Consider the following 17,953-nt stretch of genomic DNA (forward strand, 5'->3'; position numbering starts at 1 on the left):
CTATCAGTCTAGCAATGATAGTTACATATGTTTTTCTTTGTATTTTTTCAAAGAAAAAAAATTTCTATTGTGTATTTTGTAAATAAAAATCCAATTTTCAGCATTTTTTGGCTTATGAAATATGAACTTGAACTCATATTTTCAAGTTAAATAAGTTATTTCCAAAAAAGAGTTACAACCCCCCAAACTTCCATTTGATTTTGGCGGTTCCTCTGACATGTAATCACAGCTTTTGACAAAAATTGAACCTCTCTCTTAAAATGCTTGGTGGAAAGAACCTCTCAATATTACCATTTTTCTATTTTATTTTGCCAGTGGTGGGAGCACAATAATAGGAGTTGGAAAAAATCTGAATTCAGTTAGCGTCCCAAGACTGGTAATAAATGTGCATGAAGCAGGAAGGAACTATACAGTGGTAAGTCCTTGGAATGATGGTTCCACTCAGAATTCTGCATCTCGACTCTACCACCTGGCTTTCAGGACACGTGGGACGTTTCAGTTTTGCCTTTAGGGTTTGCTAGTTACCTTCTTACAGCATAGATGAAATTGTGTTTTTTTATTCAACAATTAAAATTATTTGGTTAATAAAATATTGTTATCTTAGTCGTAGAGAACTGATGTCTTCTAAATTAATTGGGCTGACATTGTAAACGTGTACACACACACACACACACACACACACACACTGTTTAGAAGCAAATGAAGATTACCAACTGGAGACAGTGTTGCAGTGTTTTTAAAGACAGTGAATATAGAAATCTCAGCATTCCTCCAGCCCCCTAGGGCATCATAGACTATTGACCCTTTTGTCCTGATAAAACCCTTGGATAAAGCCTTTGACCTTGCTACAGCATCTTTCTGAAGCAGCAGACTACAATGTTTTCTTAACCTTCCATTCTTCTTATCATTCTTCCTGCCCCTTTGTTAATACATTATCAAGTAATGAGAGAGCATTAAACTAGTTATCTCCTAGAGTGTGGATATTATTTATCTTTTTTCCATCTTTTCTTATTTATTTGCAAGATCAATCAGAATTTAACTGAATACCTCCTTAAAAGTGACTGGCCCATTAATTTCAGTGGGTCACCTTAAAATGGTCATTTTTATTTAGAATTTAGGAAGGTTGGAGTTATTTCCAGTGGCCCCATACTTTGTGTTGATGTGTTTTTCTAATCTAGTTGGACTTGTGCACTCAACTTAGAATGAAAGTTCTAAGTGCTCCCGTTCAACAGGGTCTGGACAGGGCAAGTGATAGATTGAATTACAGCACTTTCTTTGAGATTTCTCATCCAATATTTCTTGAAGCCTAAACCCACCATGTTCTTTAATTACAAAAACCAATTTGGGGCTAAAAATGTCAAGCTAAATCACCAAACCATAGGGTCATCTCAAATGAGATTTTTCTTGACCTTCTCAATCAGCCACATTGCATCACCTCTAAAGGGTATTATTAGATTTTTATCATATTCCTGAGAGATTGTACTCCAGAGAGTCACCGCATGAAGTAAAAGGCTTTGAAGACAATCCCCACACATGGCCACAAACAATGTTAGAATACCACTGCTATTAATTTGGAAGGCATCAGTTCTCCACGACTAAGATAACAATATTTCATCAACCAAATAAGAACAGCAGTAACCCTCTTTGGTATTGGCATGTGACTTTTTAAAGTAGAAATCCAAGAAATTATTAATTTATCTAATTGATAACAAACCTACATTATTAAAATAATAACTAAATTAGCTTTGATTTCCCTCACCAGCATTAAAATGACAGATAGAACAGCTCTTAGCTTCATTCATTTATATGTAATCAAATAATTACTGAAAACTTTCTAGGTATCAGAGATGCATATCCCAGGGAAGAGCTAGGCAATGATAGAAGATAAAAATCTTATCTGTTAACATGTCTGGAAATGTAAACTTTCATTGCTTAAGCCACAAACAGGTTGTTACAATAGAACATTTATTATTTAACAAATAAAAACTCATGGTCAAGTCTGATTTATATATATCTCCAGCTACAATAACTTTAATCCAATAAACTCAAATCTTTTAAAATGAAAATAATTGCCTTCTCAAAGCTAGGGGTGTAACTTAGTGGTAGAGCACTTGTCTAGCATGCAGGTGGCTTGGATTCAATCTCCAGCACCACACACAAATCATTATAATAATAATGATCTTCTTAACAAAAGATATATTAATTTGTTAATGCACATTATATCCCAGAAGCCTGCTGGTTATTGTGTAGCTCCGAATTATTGTTGTTATATGGAAAATCATTGTGATGACAATAAAATTGTTCATTTTCACTTTTCAAGATGGTAGGAATATTTTTTAGCATTACAGCATTAATTTGAGATAAAACTAAATTATATCGGTTTTAGTTCATATCATATCACTGTTTTATCTGCTTACAACACATATTTTTAAATGTAGACTAAATGTTTAAATTATTTTTAAAACAACATATCAAGCACCAAATTCTGTTTGTGCTTTTTATGAATATCCTGAGGCCTTTTTCTATTGTGGCATAAGTAATTGTTTTATCTCCAACTATACTTGTCAAAGAAAAGGAAATCTAAGGGATGTTGTTGCTTGTTTGTCCTTTCCTTGGGGGGAGAAAAAACCACAACTGTTTAACCTTAAATGTACCACTTTGTATTGCTGGCTTCAGTCTAAGTACAATCAAGAGGAAACTACATTTTCCAAAATTCCATAAATCAGAATTTCAAAGGGGAAGATTTGAAATGAGAGATGAAAGCCCATGAAATAATAATAGCTGAGCCTTTTTAAAATAGAGAGCATAGGAAGAGATGTACCAATGTAGAATATATAATAAACACAAAGCAAAACATGGGCACTACAACAGTGAGTGTCATCTGTAATGGCCTGAGATATATGCACTCCACTCTGTCTCTTAGAGCTGTGACCTGATCTAATGAACTCTGCCAAGCTCAGTTTCTTCCTCTGTAAACTGGATGCTCATAGCACGTATCTTCAGGATTATCAGAGAATTAAATGAGATCAACCTTATAAAACATTCTACACAGAACCTAGAACTCAATGGTTAATAGCTTAAAACACTATCAACATTATCTAACTACATATTTACTCACATCTTAACCATACGATACTTGGTAATTTGTGAAGCACTTTGCCATACAATGTCCTGCATTGTGAATCACTTTTTAATCTTTATTCCTAAATAAGGAAACTGAGTTTCTAAGGAAGGGCTTTGCCTCTGTTCTCACAGCTTGAGTTAAAGCTAGGATCTAGACCAAGGACTTCTAACCCCAAAGTCCAGCTTCCACTCATACATAGCTGCTTCACAAGACCAGAAGGCAGTCTATCCAGGTCACTGTCCTGTCTTAAGGAAAATAAAATGATGGAGTGAGGGCTAGTTGCAGATAGATCAACATAGCTTTTTCTCGGCCAGTGCAGCTGTGTTCCTCCGAAGACTGGATTGTTTGAAAAATTTTGCATCTTCCAAGTTTCTAGAATTGTGTTCTTGAACATTAGGAAATTAAATGCAGATTTTTTTTGACAATTGTGTATTTTCAGTTGAAGTTGTGAAATGTGAAAGTTACTATGTATTTTGTCATACTCTGTCCTGTTGACAGTGGGTATTTTGTCTTCCTATAGGCATGTCAGCATCGCTCAAATTCAGAGATAATTTGCTGCACAACTCCCTCACTGCAACAGCTGAATCTGCAACTCCCACTGAAGACCAAAGCCTTGTTCGTGTTAGACGGGATCCTTTCCAAATACTTTGATCTCACTTATGTACATAATCCTGTGTTTAAGCCTTTTGAAAAGCCAGTGGTGATCTCAATGGGTAATGAAAATGTACTAGAAATTAAGGTAAGAATTGCTTTAAATGCTCTCTGAAGTCATCAACTTGAACTTTATTGACTTTATGTGAATAGAATAATTATACTTGGTCATTGTATATTATGATACATCAGCAAATGCCTAAGCTCTGAATAACCAATTTTTTGACATAAGACTAAAAGATAAGTTTAATTGTGGATAGCTTTTTAATGAAGTATTTTAAAACCCTTCCTTGGTGTATGTTTAAAAGTAGCAAATGCAGAACGCAAATCTATTTAAATAGGCTTCCTGTAATTCATTGTCCTGATGGTGCTATGCTTTTCTTATTTCAACTGAATGTGCTCATTGTAAGATACAAAGTAAGGACCATGAAAGTAAGTGCAAAATTGCAATTCTGTATTTTCTTATAATACGTGGAACTTTCTATCTGGGCGTTGTCACCTCTAAGCTGATTTATAAATGGAACTGGATTTCTCCCATCTTAGGAATATGTTAGCTTCTAAATATAATTTAATAGAGATAAATAACAGATCATCTTTCTAAGCCAGGCTATTGCAAATAAAGAACACTGAAGTCCAGAGGGGTTAAGTGGTTTGACAAGTGATGAAATAGTAGAACAAAGACTAGAATATAACTCTGTCAGGTCACTTCAGTCATTTTTACTTCAAATAATAATGAAATAGACAAAATGATTAGGACTTTAATTATCCATAGCCCTAGTCATTAAAAACAGCAATATGTTCATCCTGCAATGTATTGTTGTACACATTCAGAAAATTTTTGTGAAAGATTATCTGCATGCAAATATGAATGAACACAGAGCAACAGGAGCATCCTTATTTAACAATAAAATAGCTTGTCATAGGTCATCTCCATCTAACCAATGTCTCTACTGAAATTTTCCTGATTTTTCCACCAGATTTTTCTATCAGAGTTATCTGTCGACTAACTCGTGCACACACTACACTCATACAAGTTTACTAACCCCACAATTGTGTTTTGCACAATAATTAAGCAGTCCCAGCATGAAATTAAATGGAAGCCTGCTTCAATGAACAGCGCGTTTACCACAGCAGAGTTCTTTCATCTGCTTCTTTAATTAGTTTTAGAAAAGAAGAAAGAGCTTTTATCACTTTTTTTTTCAATAAAACTAATCTAGTGTGACCTTTTGCTTTCAACAATTACTGTGTTTGCTGTTTGAAAGATTCCATTTGGTTTTCTTGATGAAAACAAAGGTTTATGTGCAAAGAGTTTTACGCCCAAAGAAACTCTATTTTCTGTTTCTGTATCTATGATGGACAGATGAGAGATAAATCATTCTTTATCTACACTTCCAAGCACAGTGTTGTGCAGAAGAGAAAACTTCTTTTTCGATAAAGTAAATACCCATTATTCAACATCCTTCAAAATTGTTGGACCAAGAAAAACGTGATTTGACATCATCCTCATCCTATTAGTGGTATTTCTAACATAGCCCAAGGGGTTTCTGGAGACAAGCACAAAGCACTTCCTTTTCTTGGCTATATAAAGATTTACTCTTTTTCTCTAACAAGTGTATAGCCCCCTGCCATGTCACAGAGCAGTAAATAGTGGGGCCAGTAGCAATGGTTTTGGTATCATGATTCAATTCCTTATTCCATTTTCCTTAAGTATAAGAAGGAATGTAAGGTGTACAGGAATGTTTATGCATTTATTATGACAGTGATTTAACCCTTTCTTGAGGCAGAAACAAAAGGAAATGAAGCATAAAAAGAGAAGGCTTTTTTCTGGAAAAGCAACAGTGTGTTTTTATCAAAAGAAAGGCAACCTTGGGCTGGGGTTGTGGCTCAGCTGTAGAGCGTTCACCTAGCACATGTAAGGCCCTGGGTTCAATCCTCAGCACCACATAAAAATAAATAAAGTAAAAGTATTGTGTCCATCTACAACTAAAATAAATAAATAAATATTTTTTTAAAAAAGAAAGGTGACCATTTTATTTCATATTGGGCTTGTTCAATTACCATTCAAACCATGAGTGAAAAGCGTGTTTGTCTTTCACCAGTGAAAGTGCTGTGGAGACAACAATGTATTTGAAGTGAGATTTATTCTTTACTTCCGGGTAGAGCTCATGGTCCTTAACCAAACATTCCTGAAGGAATCCCTTGGCTAAAGAAGGGATTATGGAAGTTTCCAGTCCTAGTTTTAAGAGTTGCCTCAGTGAACAGTTAACCCAGTGACAAAACAGTGTGCTAAAGGGCAGCCAAGTTTGAAGCAAGAGAACACAATAGGTGCCAAAGATCAGTCACTGCTCAGAATGAATTAGAAGCCCCACTTGAATCAAAGTGTGAAATATGATATGTCAAGAAATATGTAATGTTTTGAACAACCAACAATAAAAAATTAAAAAAAATAAAAGAGAAGCCCCATGGATGTAGGAGGGAGTTCATGAACAAGTCTTCAATTCCTTGAAGCCAGTTGTGGACCGAACACATGGTAGAACACAGTGCCCCTATCAACAGCAGCTCACACTTAGGAGGAAATTTACAGTGAATCCAGTACTTTGACATATATTATTTCATTTGAACTTTACATGGACCTATGAGGTTTGGAGGTCAGTAATGGTTATCCCCATTTTTAGTTAGAAAAACAGGTTTAGAGAGATTAGTAACAGCACTAGGGCTCACATTCCAGATTCTTGAATCCAAATTCCAGCAAATTAACTAAATTGCAAAGCTTCTCATATTAATCTTCATTAAATGTATGCCAAAATAAATAAAATACCCTTCATAAAAGAAAAATGTTTCTATCATATGCTATGTAGATATCTCTACAGTTCTTTAAGTGAAATAGCTCTAAACTTTTTACAAACATCTAAATATGATTATGTTTAAAGAAACCTTATATTTTCCCTATTTGTCTTATTATGTGACTTTTTGTGCATGGACATATTTCCTGGAAAGTAGTCACTAGAGAAGTACATGGAATGAGGATGGCCTGACACTGCCCAGGAGTTTAATCCTATTCTAGTGCATATAGAGATATATGGTAATAGACATGCTTCAAAAGACCAATCTGGAAAACTCAGCTCAAACAGAAAAGGGGGGCAGGAAGATGAGCAGAGGCAGGGAATAGGGACTCAATTATGACACAGTGAACACAAGGACAAATGTTGAGAGCTCAGGTGGAGGCCAGTCATCAATTACTAAGCATGAAAAAGGCCTAGATGAGACCATCATTCTGAACCAGCCAACTCCAACCAGAGGTTGTATTCTTCCTTCCACCACTAATTTACCTACAACTGTAGGCCAACCCCACTCACAACTACCCTGAGGCCAGTTCTCACTCCAGACTAGGTGGAAGGGAATGGTTTTCTTTCTCAGGCCACTGGATTCAGCATCAACATTTATTTGATGGCACTGATATCTTACTCTCCAATAGTGTTCTCCTGGGCTGCATACAGTAGGTATTCTGTGAAAACATGTATCCCAGTACACACAGACAAGCACCTGTGGTTCCGCAGTGGTTCCCTAAGTACAGAAGTAGTAAAGGTCCCCAGTAACCAGTGAAGAAACCAGCTTAGTTTTGGTTAGTCTCAAAGCTACAGGAAACTTTTTCCTTCAGTTACCTGTTGAAATCTTGCTGAACTCAGTTTGAAAACTTTCTGTGAAGGTTCTGTGCCTGGATTCTAAGCGAGGTACTTACACCCCCAAGTAAAGTGTTTATCTCATTCACCCCACCACCCAGTCACTGATTTCCGGCTGACGACCTCCCTGAACTTAACTGTTCCTGTCTGTGTGCTGCTACCAACGTGCACCTTACTGCTTTCACTGACTCAAACTCATCACTACCACCTGGATGTGAAAACATGCAGGATCCCTTCTATTATATTGCAATTTTTCAACTCTTACTCATTTCCACTCCTATTTGCTCCATTCTGTTGCCATCTCAGACTTGTAGCATCCCCAGGCCTGAATAGAGTAGAAACATTGTGTCTCCGCCAGATGGGGTGATGCACACCTGTAATCTCAGCACTCTGGAGGCTGAGGCAGGAAGATGGCAAGTTCAAGACCAGATTCAGCAATTTAGCAAGGCCCTGAGCAACTTAGGAAGACCATGTCTCAAAATTAAAAAAAAAAAAAAAAAAGGTAGCAAGGGCTGGTCATTAGCTCAGTGGCAAAGTACCCCTAGGTTCAATCCCCAGTACCAAAAAGAAAAAGAATCTCACCTGGCCAGAGTAGGAGAGGGAAAAGGCAAAGTGTATCCTAATGTAATACATTGGGAACCATTGGTATTCGTTTTAGAAATGCACCCATTTACCATTACAATGAAACTCTATTCATCTTTATATTCTCATTGGGGAGACCTGGGTCTAACACATGGTAGATGGTAAGCAGATTTTTATCCAATAGAATTTGATGTCCTTTGTGATCTAGTCCTTTCTTGAAACTCAGTTGTCTGTATGTAATGCAGGAATTACAGTAATACCTAGATGGGGATGTCTTTGCAGGACAGAATGAGATAATTATAACTCTTCATTGTTCTATATGCATACGGGATTAAAGATCAGAAATTTCCTCTTCTGTTGCTTTATTTAAAAGCCCATATTTTATCATTTCAGTGACTAAAGAACTGAGCTGATTTTGTAAATGTGTTATCTTTTTAATAATAGTTGATAGTCAATGATAAATAGTAAAAAGCAAATAATAAGAGTCCTAAACATACACATTTTTTAATAGCTCAATAATGCTATGTTTACTTTAATTGACAAAAAGTAGCCTGTACCTATTTTTTTTTTTAACTTTTCCTTGTTGGAAATCAGCTCCTCCCTTATAGGCATGGAGTGTCAGTATCACTGCTGTGACATCTGGACTTTTCAGCTTTTATGACAATCACATACTCAAAGCTGATAGTAATTTTTCATGTAACTCATTGCTCACCATTTATTCCTTGGTGTGTGAAAAGGGATTCATTGTTCAGCTGTATGCTCTGCTCTCATTTTGCCTTTAACATCCAAGGAGCTCCTAGCCTAAAAGAATGAGCCTTGGAGATGGAAGTACAGTGAGTTCATCCCTTCCCCCAACCTTACTTATTATCTAACCAAGCATTTTAGTCCTTCTCTCATAAATCAAGCCTTCCAGCTCTTTAATCTTTTTCTCTGTCATTCTCTGAATTCTCTCCAATATGTGAGTAAGGGCCTTGGCCCTCCTCAGACCTAACCAACAAGTTGTCATTTGAAGCCCCAAAGTGACCTATTAGATTTATGTGTTTCTATGTTGAATTGCCCTGTGTGGCTGACCTGGATCAATGGATTGCTCATACTGCCTCTAGGAATATCATAAGGATAGTGTTTTTCTATGTTCATTTTTTTTTATCCTATTTCAGCTTCTGGAAATACCTTCCAGATCCTTTTCCTAGAATAATATCGGACTTATTAATATGTTGAGATCTAGTGAGACATTGTATGTAAAAGCAGTTCACCAACTATTATAGACTATATAAACAAAGTAGCAGGGCTATAGTTACTACTTGCTGGTTTTTGTCTATGAGAAAAATTATAATAGGTTTTGATACATCTCTCCTTTAAAGTAATGACTTGTTTAATAAATAACTGTACTCATTAAGTCTTGATATGAGAAATCGTATTCATGTTTACATTTCTTTCCCAAGGCTAATGATTGATGTCTTCAACAAAATGTTGATGCTTTAAAAATTCCTGATGGTAACTTTAGTAAACTAAATATGTCAAATTGAGTAATTTTGAAAAATCCTCATGTAACAATATAATTGTTCAAACTAATGTAATTGTGCTCTCAAATCATAATGAAGGTCATGTGGCATCTTAGAGAAATTTCTTTGAAAATGAATTCATTTATGCATTGGATTCAAGTGTGTAAGAAAAATAAGAAACTGCCCAACTCAGAAAAGGAATTTTCGGGGCAGGGCAATTACATCAGTTCTCTGGAGATGGGACCTGGGTATCAATATTTTTTAAAGCTCTAAATGTGCTTCTAAAAGTGAAGCCAAGGTTGAGAATCATTGCATTAGGTAGTGTGAGGCAGAGCAGCAACTGAATCTCTATGTGGCTTCTTTTTTGTCAAATATTGATACCCCCTGACGATAATAATAAGATTATTGTGAATAAGATGCCATTCAACATAAGAACGTAAAATAAGGTTCCCCCTTTTCTCTAAAATCTGATTTGTTGGAAAAGCTGTGTCCTGTAATTCCTAATTAGTGCCTTGAAATGGTTACACTCCCCTTCTCCATCCCAATTCTCACAAAAATGAACATCATAAAATCACATGCCTTTGCAAACAAATTAGCCTGCATTTGCAATACATCTATATTTCTCTATAATTGTCAGCATTCCTGCAAACCTGTGAATGGTTAACATCCTCTTTTCTTTCTTTCTTTTTTTTTTTTTTCTTCCAGGGAAATGATATTGACCCTGAAGCAGTTAAAGGTGAAGTGTTAAAAGTTGGAAATAAGAGCTGTGAGAATATACGTTCACATTCTGAAGCCATTTTATGTACGGTCCCCAATGACCTGCTGAAATTGAACAGCGAGCTAAATATAGAGGTGGGGTTCCTGCATTCATCTCATGATGTAAATAAGGATGCCAGTGTAATTATGTCACTCGGAGGCTTAAAATAAATCATTAAAGCTCATTTGTGTGTTGGCTTTGGCTCATCAACTCAGCCTCAATTCCTAGTTGTTATTTTAGAAATAGTGGGGTTTTTTGTCACAGTGTCTCCTTCCCCAGGCTTATGAGGCTGGATATCAAAAGTTCTTTCTATCCACAATGCCTCTCCTTTAAAACATACTGAAATTCTCAGTGGGGATAAGGGCACACCTAAATGTCCTTCCCCCAATCTCTCACCACCCCAGGAGGCCAGAGCCAATGTATCACTGCCCACCATAGTGATCACAAATATATGGACCCCCATAAATATAAGAAGTCCTATGCACTGGACCAAAGATAAACTATTTTATGTAACTTCTGTCATGCAGATAGCTAAATCAGATAACTTAGAACCCAAATAATTTTTTTCATTATTTTTAACAGCTTTATTGTAATATAGCTCGCATACTATACAATTCATTCATTAAAAGGGTACAGGTCACTTTTTTGTTATATTTGTTATATTACATCATTAATTTCTTTAAATTGTGGTAAAACATATATAATATAAAATTTGCCATTTTAATCATTTTAAATGTGAAATTCAGTGGCATAAATTGCACCCATAATGTGTAACCATTACCATTGTCTAATTTCAAAATTTTTTCATCACCCCAAACAGAAGCTATGAAACCATTAAACACTAACTCCAAATTCCCTTCTCTCCCTGATCCCCTGGTAACCTCTAATCTACTGCCTCTATGAATTTGCCTATTCTAGATGTTTCATGTAAGTGGAATTATACAATATTTGTCCATTTGTATCTAGCTTTCACTTTCCTTAGCATGTTTTTAAGTTTCAATACATAAACATGTATCAATACTTTATTACTTGTTATGACTGAATAATATTTGATTGTATATATATCACATTTTGTTTATACAAGAATAAGTGGTTTTTAAAGGATTCCTGGAGTCTTCTGTAAAGTTATGAAGTAAAGACTTACAAAAGAATTAGAAAATCGAATACTGAATCATGAGATCAGAGTTGGAATTTCAAAATAACCATAAATCAAAAATCATAAAATGTTAGAACTGGAAGGGAACTCAAAGTTTCCTCCCTGTATCAAAACTGATATAAAAACTAGGTGTAATGCCCATGCCCATAATCCCAGTGATTCCAGAGGCTGAGGCAGGAGGATCACAACAAGTTTGAGACTAGCCTCAGCAACTTAGCAAGACTTTGTCTCCGAATTTAAAAAAAAAAAAAAAAAAAAAATGAAAAGGTAAAGCTCAGTGGTAAAGTGCTCCTAAATTCAATCCCCAGTACTAAAATTTTTAAAAACTGATATAAAAATATTCTGAGGGGGCTGGGGTTGTAGCTCAGTGTAGAGTGCTTGCCTAGCACCAGTAAGGTACTACATTCGATCTTCAGCACCACATTAAAAGGCAAACAAAAAAATAAAGGTTAGTTCTTTAAAAAAAAAAAAAATTCTAAGATTTTATTGTCCTATAAAAATTGATTATTTGCCTCTTTTGGATGTTCTTTCTGCCATCCACCCCACTCTCCCTAGTAAGGAAAAATTAATTTCTTACTTTTTCTTCTTACTCCCATGATATAGTTCACATTATAGTCTAATAATTTATTTGTGTGTTGTCTCCTCTAATATACTTCATTCCTCAAGATGAAAAACTGTTTTATCTTTTTATTCCTATTACCCAGTTATAACTACAGACAGCTACATGCATTATATGAGTACTTTGAGGATCAGTATTCCTAATTCTTCAAACACTGAGACAGAATTTAGGAATCTCATTACTCCGAGGGCAATTATGCCACTTCTAGAATGGTAGTAACCAGATGGTATTCGGGGCCCAGAAAAATCACAACCCTTCCTGGATGGTATATTTTTTATCTGTCATGACCAAATTCTGACTTTTTTTCTTTGTCATTTTTAGTGGAAGCAAGCAGTCACTTCAACTGTCCTTGGGAAAGTAATAGTTCAACCAGATCAGAATTTCACAGGATTGATTTTTGGTGTTGTCTCCATATCAGCAATACTCTTATTATTAATCGGGCTTTTCCTGTGGCTGAAAAAGAGAAAGCAAACAAAAGGTGCATTTTTTTGTTGTTGTTATTGTTTATTTTAAGAAATTCTCTTAGAAATACAGTTATTCCAGTTTAACCTTGTCACAGATCTACATGTGCTGTCACATGCAGTCCATGACACCTGTGAGCACTGGGCATTGGGTCAAGTGTTCAAAACCAGTGACAGCAAAGTCTAACAAGCCCTGTCTCTCTCTGTTTTAAGATCTCAACAGTGATTTAGTTCGCTATGATGCAAGAGTCCACACTCCCCATTTGGATAGGCTTGTAAGTGCCAGGAGTGTGAGCCCAACTGCAGAAATGGTTTCAAATGAATCCGTTGACTATCGAGCTACTTTTCCAGAAGGTATGTTTCAGTTTATTGTCCTGAGAGGTACCTAAATATATATACTTCTGTGGATTGTGGCATTGTTGTTTCTTTTTGCTTTGGCCTTTATAGTTTTAATAAGCCTGAGAAAGAAGCATTTCCCTCTGCCAAAGAATAATTTGATGCAGAAAGAATCACATGGCTCTTCCTTTAAGATTAACTCATGCATATATTATATTAATTTCAGTGTCTGTGAACTCTAGTCTCCCAAAAAAGGTGGATTTTAAAATCATTTGAGCAGTGCTGGGGATGTAGTTCCATGGCGAGCACTTGCCTAGCATGTTTGAGGCCCTGAGTTCAATCCCCCAGCAGTGTAAATAAATAAATAAATAGAATCATTCAAGAAAGGTAACTTATTGGCTGAGTACAAAGCTAAGAAATTGTGACACTCTCTTTAACAACTCGGGAAGAGCTAAGTTACAAAACATATTTTTATTTAAATAAAAGTCAGAGCTGCTACATTTTTACCTTGTTGATCCCCACATTTTTGAATTATACCATTAGAGATCTTTTGAAGCATTCTCAAGGAACACAGCCCTTTACCTACAACATTCCAGGACTTAAATATATTTTGAGTCTTATCCAAGAAAACCTTCATTTATGCTCTTAAGCAAGGAGAGACCAACATCATCTGCTTTGCAAAACACTAGGCCTAATAATGGTCAGAGTTAACCAGAGCTTTTCACATTGTTTTATTTAAAAATCTCCTGCTCAAAGCAAAATGTCTGTATTGTATCAGCTCCATTATCTTTAGAAGTTACAGGACATGAGTCAAGCACAAGCATTTCCCTCGTTGAATATTTACCATTGGACAAATAAAATGAGTCACGGGCAGTTTTGGATCCTGGAAAGTTAGAAGTTGCTCATCCAATGAGCACAAGACTAATGAAGCATTCGACTTTTTCAGCACTTGCTGCCTCTTATTTTTTGAAGCTCACTTGTTATTTCTGTAAACACTGTTTTTGCCTACCTGACTCCTTTCACCTTTAGAAATCAATTTCTTTAACAATATGGACAAAACAAAACCTAATTTGTAGATTTGAAATTTAGATCTAGTTAGGATTTCATATTCATACTTAGTAACTCTAACCTGGGATAAAATTCAAAAGTTATCTTTTTAAAAAGGCTTTCCTAATCTTTCCAATGCCTTACTCACCAAACCTCTATCATCATTGCTAAGAACAATGAGCTGCTTCCTCCTGTCTACTTTCAGCCTGCACCTTGGAGACACGGATAGGTAACACAGGCAGAAAAGGGCCACCTGCAGAGAACAGGAAGGGAGGGAATGCACATCAAAACAAGACAAAGAGGCAACCACAGACCTTCTCTCTGTTACTGCTGGTCTAGCCTGACAGTCTTCTTTCAGAGAGACCCAGAATTATCTGTGGTGTTACACCAGTGTCACATATTGGTGGTCTAAATTTGTTTTGTACATATCTGAATTCAGCTAAAGGTTCAGTAGAACTTCCCTGCCAAAGGACCTTTGTCTTGTGTCCACTATAGAGTTCCCTCAATCTCTGCACCTCTGAGAATTTACAGCTCTGATCTCTAGGTACAAAGGTTTGGGAGTGAAGATGAAAGGACTGAGTTTAGAGAGGCTCAGTTGCACTTCTAGCCCCTTGAGGAAGGTTTGGAGAACCTGACCTTGGGATTAAAGGAGCAGGCATTGAACTAGACTTTCTCCTTCCTTCATTCATCAACATTTCAGGTACTTCTTATTCATTCCACATCCACATTTGAAGGTCACAACTGTCATATTTCCAGCTACTGATTACCATGACTGTAGGCAGCACCCAAAACTTTTCTAGAACTACTTTTCAGATTTACTGTTCGGGCCAATTTTTATTATTAACCAGCTATATCCACTGTGGAAAATACTAAAAATGCTGAAGTGGGATTAGAAATATCAGGGTACCATCAACCTTTTTCGCTCAAATTCTGATTCTCTTGTTGATTCGCAAACAAACAATATTATCAGTTGGTGCCCAAACTGACCTCCCCCAACACACATGAATGACCGTCTCCTCCAATGATTGCCTCCGTACCCACCTAGGGTATCTTCAAATCAGTTGCTGTGGTTTTGATGCCCCCTCTTTGATATATACAGATTCCAGCATCAAGAGCAGAGCAATTGGTGCTTCTCTGCCCTGTTTGGCAGTGAGAAATATACATGCAACACAACAATTTCTTCACCCCTAAATGAAAATCAAAACCAAAACTTCTTGCAAAAGGAAACCTTGTCTGAAGCTCTTATATAGCTTTGGTTGTAAACAAAGACTTATAAGGAATGCAGACTCCTGTCCAAGTCCCCTCCCCTAAGCAGTGGGGATGGCACACTGACCAGGGTCCAAGCTGCCTCTAAATAGCAATTACACTAAATCTATTGCTATCACTACAAAGTGGAGAATGTACCACTACTGTGAAAAGCTTTTTTTTTTAGCTTTGAAACTGTGGCCATTATATATGTAATTATATGTGTATATGGATTGAGCATACCTAACTGCCCCCAATCTGAAATTCAACATGTTCCAAAATCTAAAATATTTTGAGCATCATATCAGCACTTAAAATATTTTGGATTTTGGAGCATTTCAGATAGATTTTCAAATCAAGGCTGCTCAGTGAGTAAAGTCTATGCAGATATTCCAAAATCTGAGAGAAGCTAACATATGAAGCACTTCTGTCCCAGGCATTTTAAGAAAGCCATACTCAGTCTATATGTAATTATGTATATTTTATTCTGCACATTTTTCCTTGGCTAGGAATTTGCACAATATTAATTATTTCCATTCATAAACACCAGACTCTCAAAAGACATTATTTTCATTTTCTTACATGTAAGCTGGATTTTTATGAGATTAAGCAATTGTTTTTAACTGTCTTTTCTGCTTCCCATTTTTAAGGAAATATTCAAAAATAAATTTCAAACCTGGCTTTTTGCTATTAATAAAAAGAGAAACATCTAAGCAAATGAGGAGACTAAGAAAACTAATTAATGTATTGTCTACTTAAAAGAAAATTTGCAAGTGTTTTATATGTATAAGCCAGTATCTTTCCCCAATTTATTACTATTTTTATCAACCAATTCCTTTGTAAAGGCTATTCCCAGCCTCATTTGATTCTATAACCACCATTTCTTTAATCTTAAAATTCAGGCTTCACTATCAATTTAAATTAATTTACTACCACTGTTGCAGCCTCCCTAAGTGAGGTTTTACGCCTGTTTTCTAGTCATTTTGTTTTATCTTGCAGACCAGTTTCCTAACTCATCTCAGAATGGATCATGCAGACAAGGGCAGTATCCTCTGACAGACCTGTCCCCCATCCTAACCAGTGGAGACTCTGATATATCCAGTCCATTACTGCAAAATAATGTCCACATTGACCTCAGTGCTCTAAATCCAGAGCTGGTCCAGGCAGTCCAGCACGTAGTGATTGGGCCCAGTAGCCTGATTGTGCATTTCAATGAAGTCATAGGAAGAGGTAAGTATTTCCACTCAGCTTTTCGTTAAATACGATTTTCCAGTAAGCATTTTATCTTCTGCCTTTGCAGATTAGGAACTTAGACAATGGCGAAAGCAACTGACAGAGCACTGATAATGAGTGTGTTTGATTTCTGTTCTGTAGAAATGCAGCCTTGCAAATCATATCTAGGGGGACTTGTCCCTGTGTATCCAGGCAATTGGATAACTTCCCAAACATGTTAGAAATAAATTGCATTCCTTCCTCATCTTCCTTACACTGGCAACTGTAGTTTCTTGAATAGTGCCATACACTTCTTTTTTAAAGATTGTTCTTGTAAATTCTGTTATTTTCACTCATATCTCCTTCCAGTCTTTCTTTGCCGTGAGAACAGTGACAAACTCTAAAGTCCTGGTTTATAGCAGTTTGTATACTGCTGGACAGCATCAGAAGACAGGGAATTTATAGCATTCCCCTGATCTGAAGCAACATATATCATCTCCACAATGCACTCCAATTTCTTTATACAAAGAAGAATGAATATTTGTAATAAGCTAGCCAGAGCAGCAATAACAGCTAGCATAAACAGTATTTGAGGAAATATTTAGCAGGAAAAAAAAGCAACCAGAAGCCAAGAAATGAACTCCACTCTTTTTTTTTCCTAAAATACTTTTATCCTAATACTGAATGGCCTCTGATCCCTTTGATTCTGTATGTGCTGCATGAAGTAGCACAGGCATCTGCCAGTGTGGTGCAGGAGAACTGATAGGATCCATTGCCTTCTATGAACATGAGACCTTCTCACTCTCGTATGGTGGCATCCAGATATTCCTCTGTCACACACTCCAGAACTTAATTCTGAGCACACTGCTCTTTCCCTAAAAGGGCCTTCACTATTCACAAGTATGTTTCCATGTCTCACATCAGAGTATTGTATATCTCTGTTATCAGCCTGTAAATACCAGTGATTTCACTGGTTTTGGAGTGTGGAGCCTCACTAGTTACGGTTCCAATTCTACCCACTGTAAAATTATCATGAAAAGTGCTAAAGCAATAAAGTGGCAATTATTGCTCTTTTGAAATCATAGTAATTAACAATCTATAAGTGTTAACTACTATTTGTTTATATGTTTTTCTCCAGGAGAATGTAAGCACTCACTCATGAGTGTAGGCTTATTTTCTTCAACTTTGTGTTACCTAATGCCTGACATTCCCATACTAGGCACTCAGGGCATCTTGGCTGGCTGGATGAATTAATTGATGAGTGACTTACACAGCTATCAGATATTTGGCACCTCTGGGAAAAATCATTGCCACTGAATGAAAGGCTACCACTGGGAAAATGATGTGGTTAAAGCTAAAGGGAAGTGCATGAAATGAGTCAGAGTGAATTTGCTTCATTTGGGCAACTGCCTTTCAATTTCTGCCAACCTGGCTTACATATTAACCGGTGACTAATGGGGGAAATCCTTCTTCTATAATACTAATCTTATTTCTAATAGCAGCATTATTATTTTATTTTGTTTTACTGGAATACAGGGAGCTTATTTTGTTATATTTCTTCATGCAAGTAAAACTTTATTT

At 36.3% G+C, this 17,953-nt stretch overlaps 1 protein-coding gene across 2 annotated transcripts in view; it reads left to right on the forward strand.

Annotated features, from left to right (window-relative positions):
• Positions 1 to 17,953, forward strand: part of Met (MET proto-oncogene, receptor tyrosine kinase) — a 109,661-nt gene that overhangs the window by 73,147 nt on the left and 18,561 nt on the right. For both annotated transcript variants that reach the window (XM_058572120.1, XM_046422393.2), the window contains exons 10-15: positions 316 to 415; positions 3,645 to 3,863; positions 10,245 to 10,391; positions 12,393 to 12,549; positions 12,746 to 12,886; positions 16,160 to 16,390. In XM_058572120.1, the coding sequence (XP_058428103.1) occupies positions 316 to 415; positions 3,645 to 3,863; positions 10,245 to 10,391; positions 12,393 to 12,549; positions 12,746 to 12,886; positions 16,160 to 16,390 (995 nt within the window). The remainder of the gene's footprint in view (positions 1 to 315; positions 416 to 3,644; positions 3,864 to 10,244; positions 10,392 to 12,392; positions 12,550 to 12,745; positions 12,887 to 16,159; positions 16,391 to 17,953) is intronic.

This window comes from Marmota monax, unplaced genomic scaffold (assembly GCF_021218885.2).
Source record: "Marmota monax isolate L192 unplaced genomic scaffold, Marmota_monax_Labrador192_F-V1.1 WCK01_AAM20220418_F8-fsc00027, whole genome shotgun sequence".
Lineage (NCBI taxonomy): Eukaryota > Metazoa > Chordata > Mammalia > Rodentia > Sciuridae > Marmota > Marmota monax.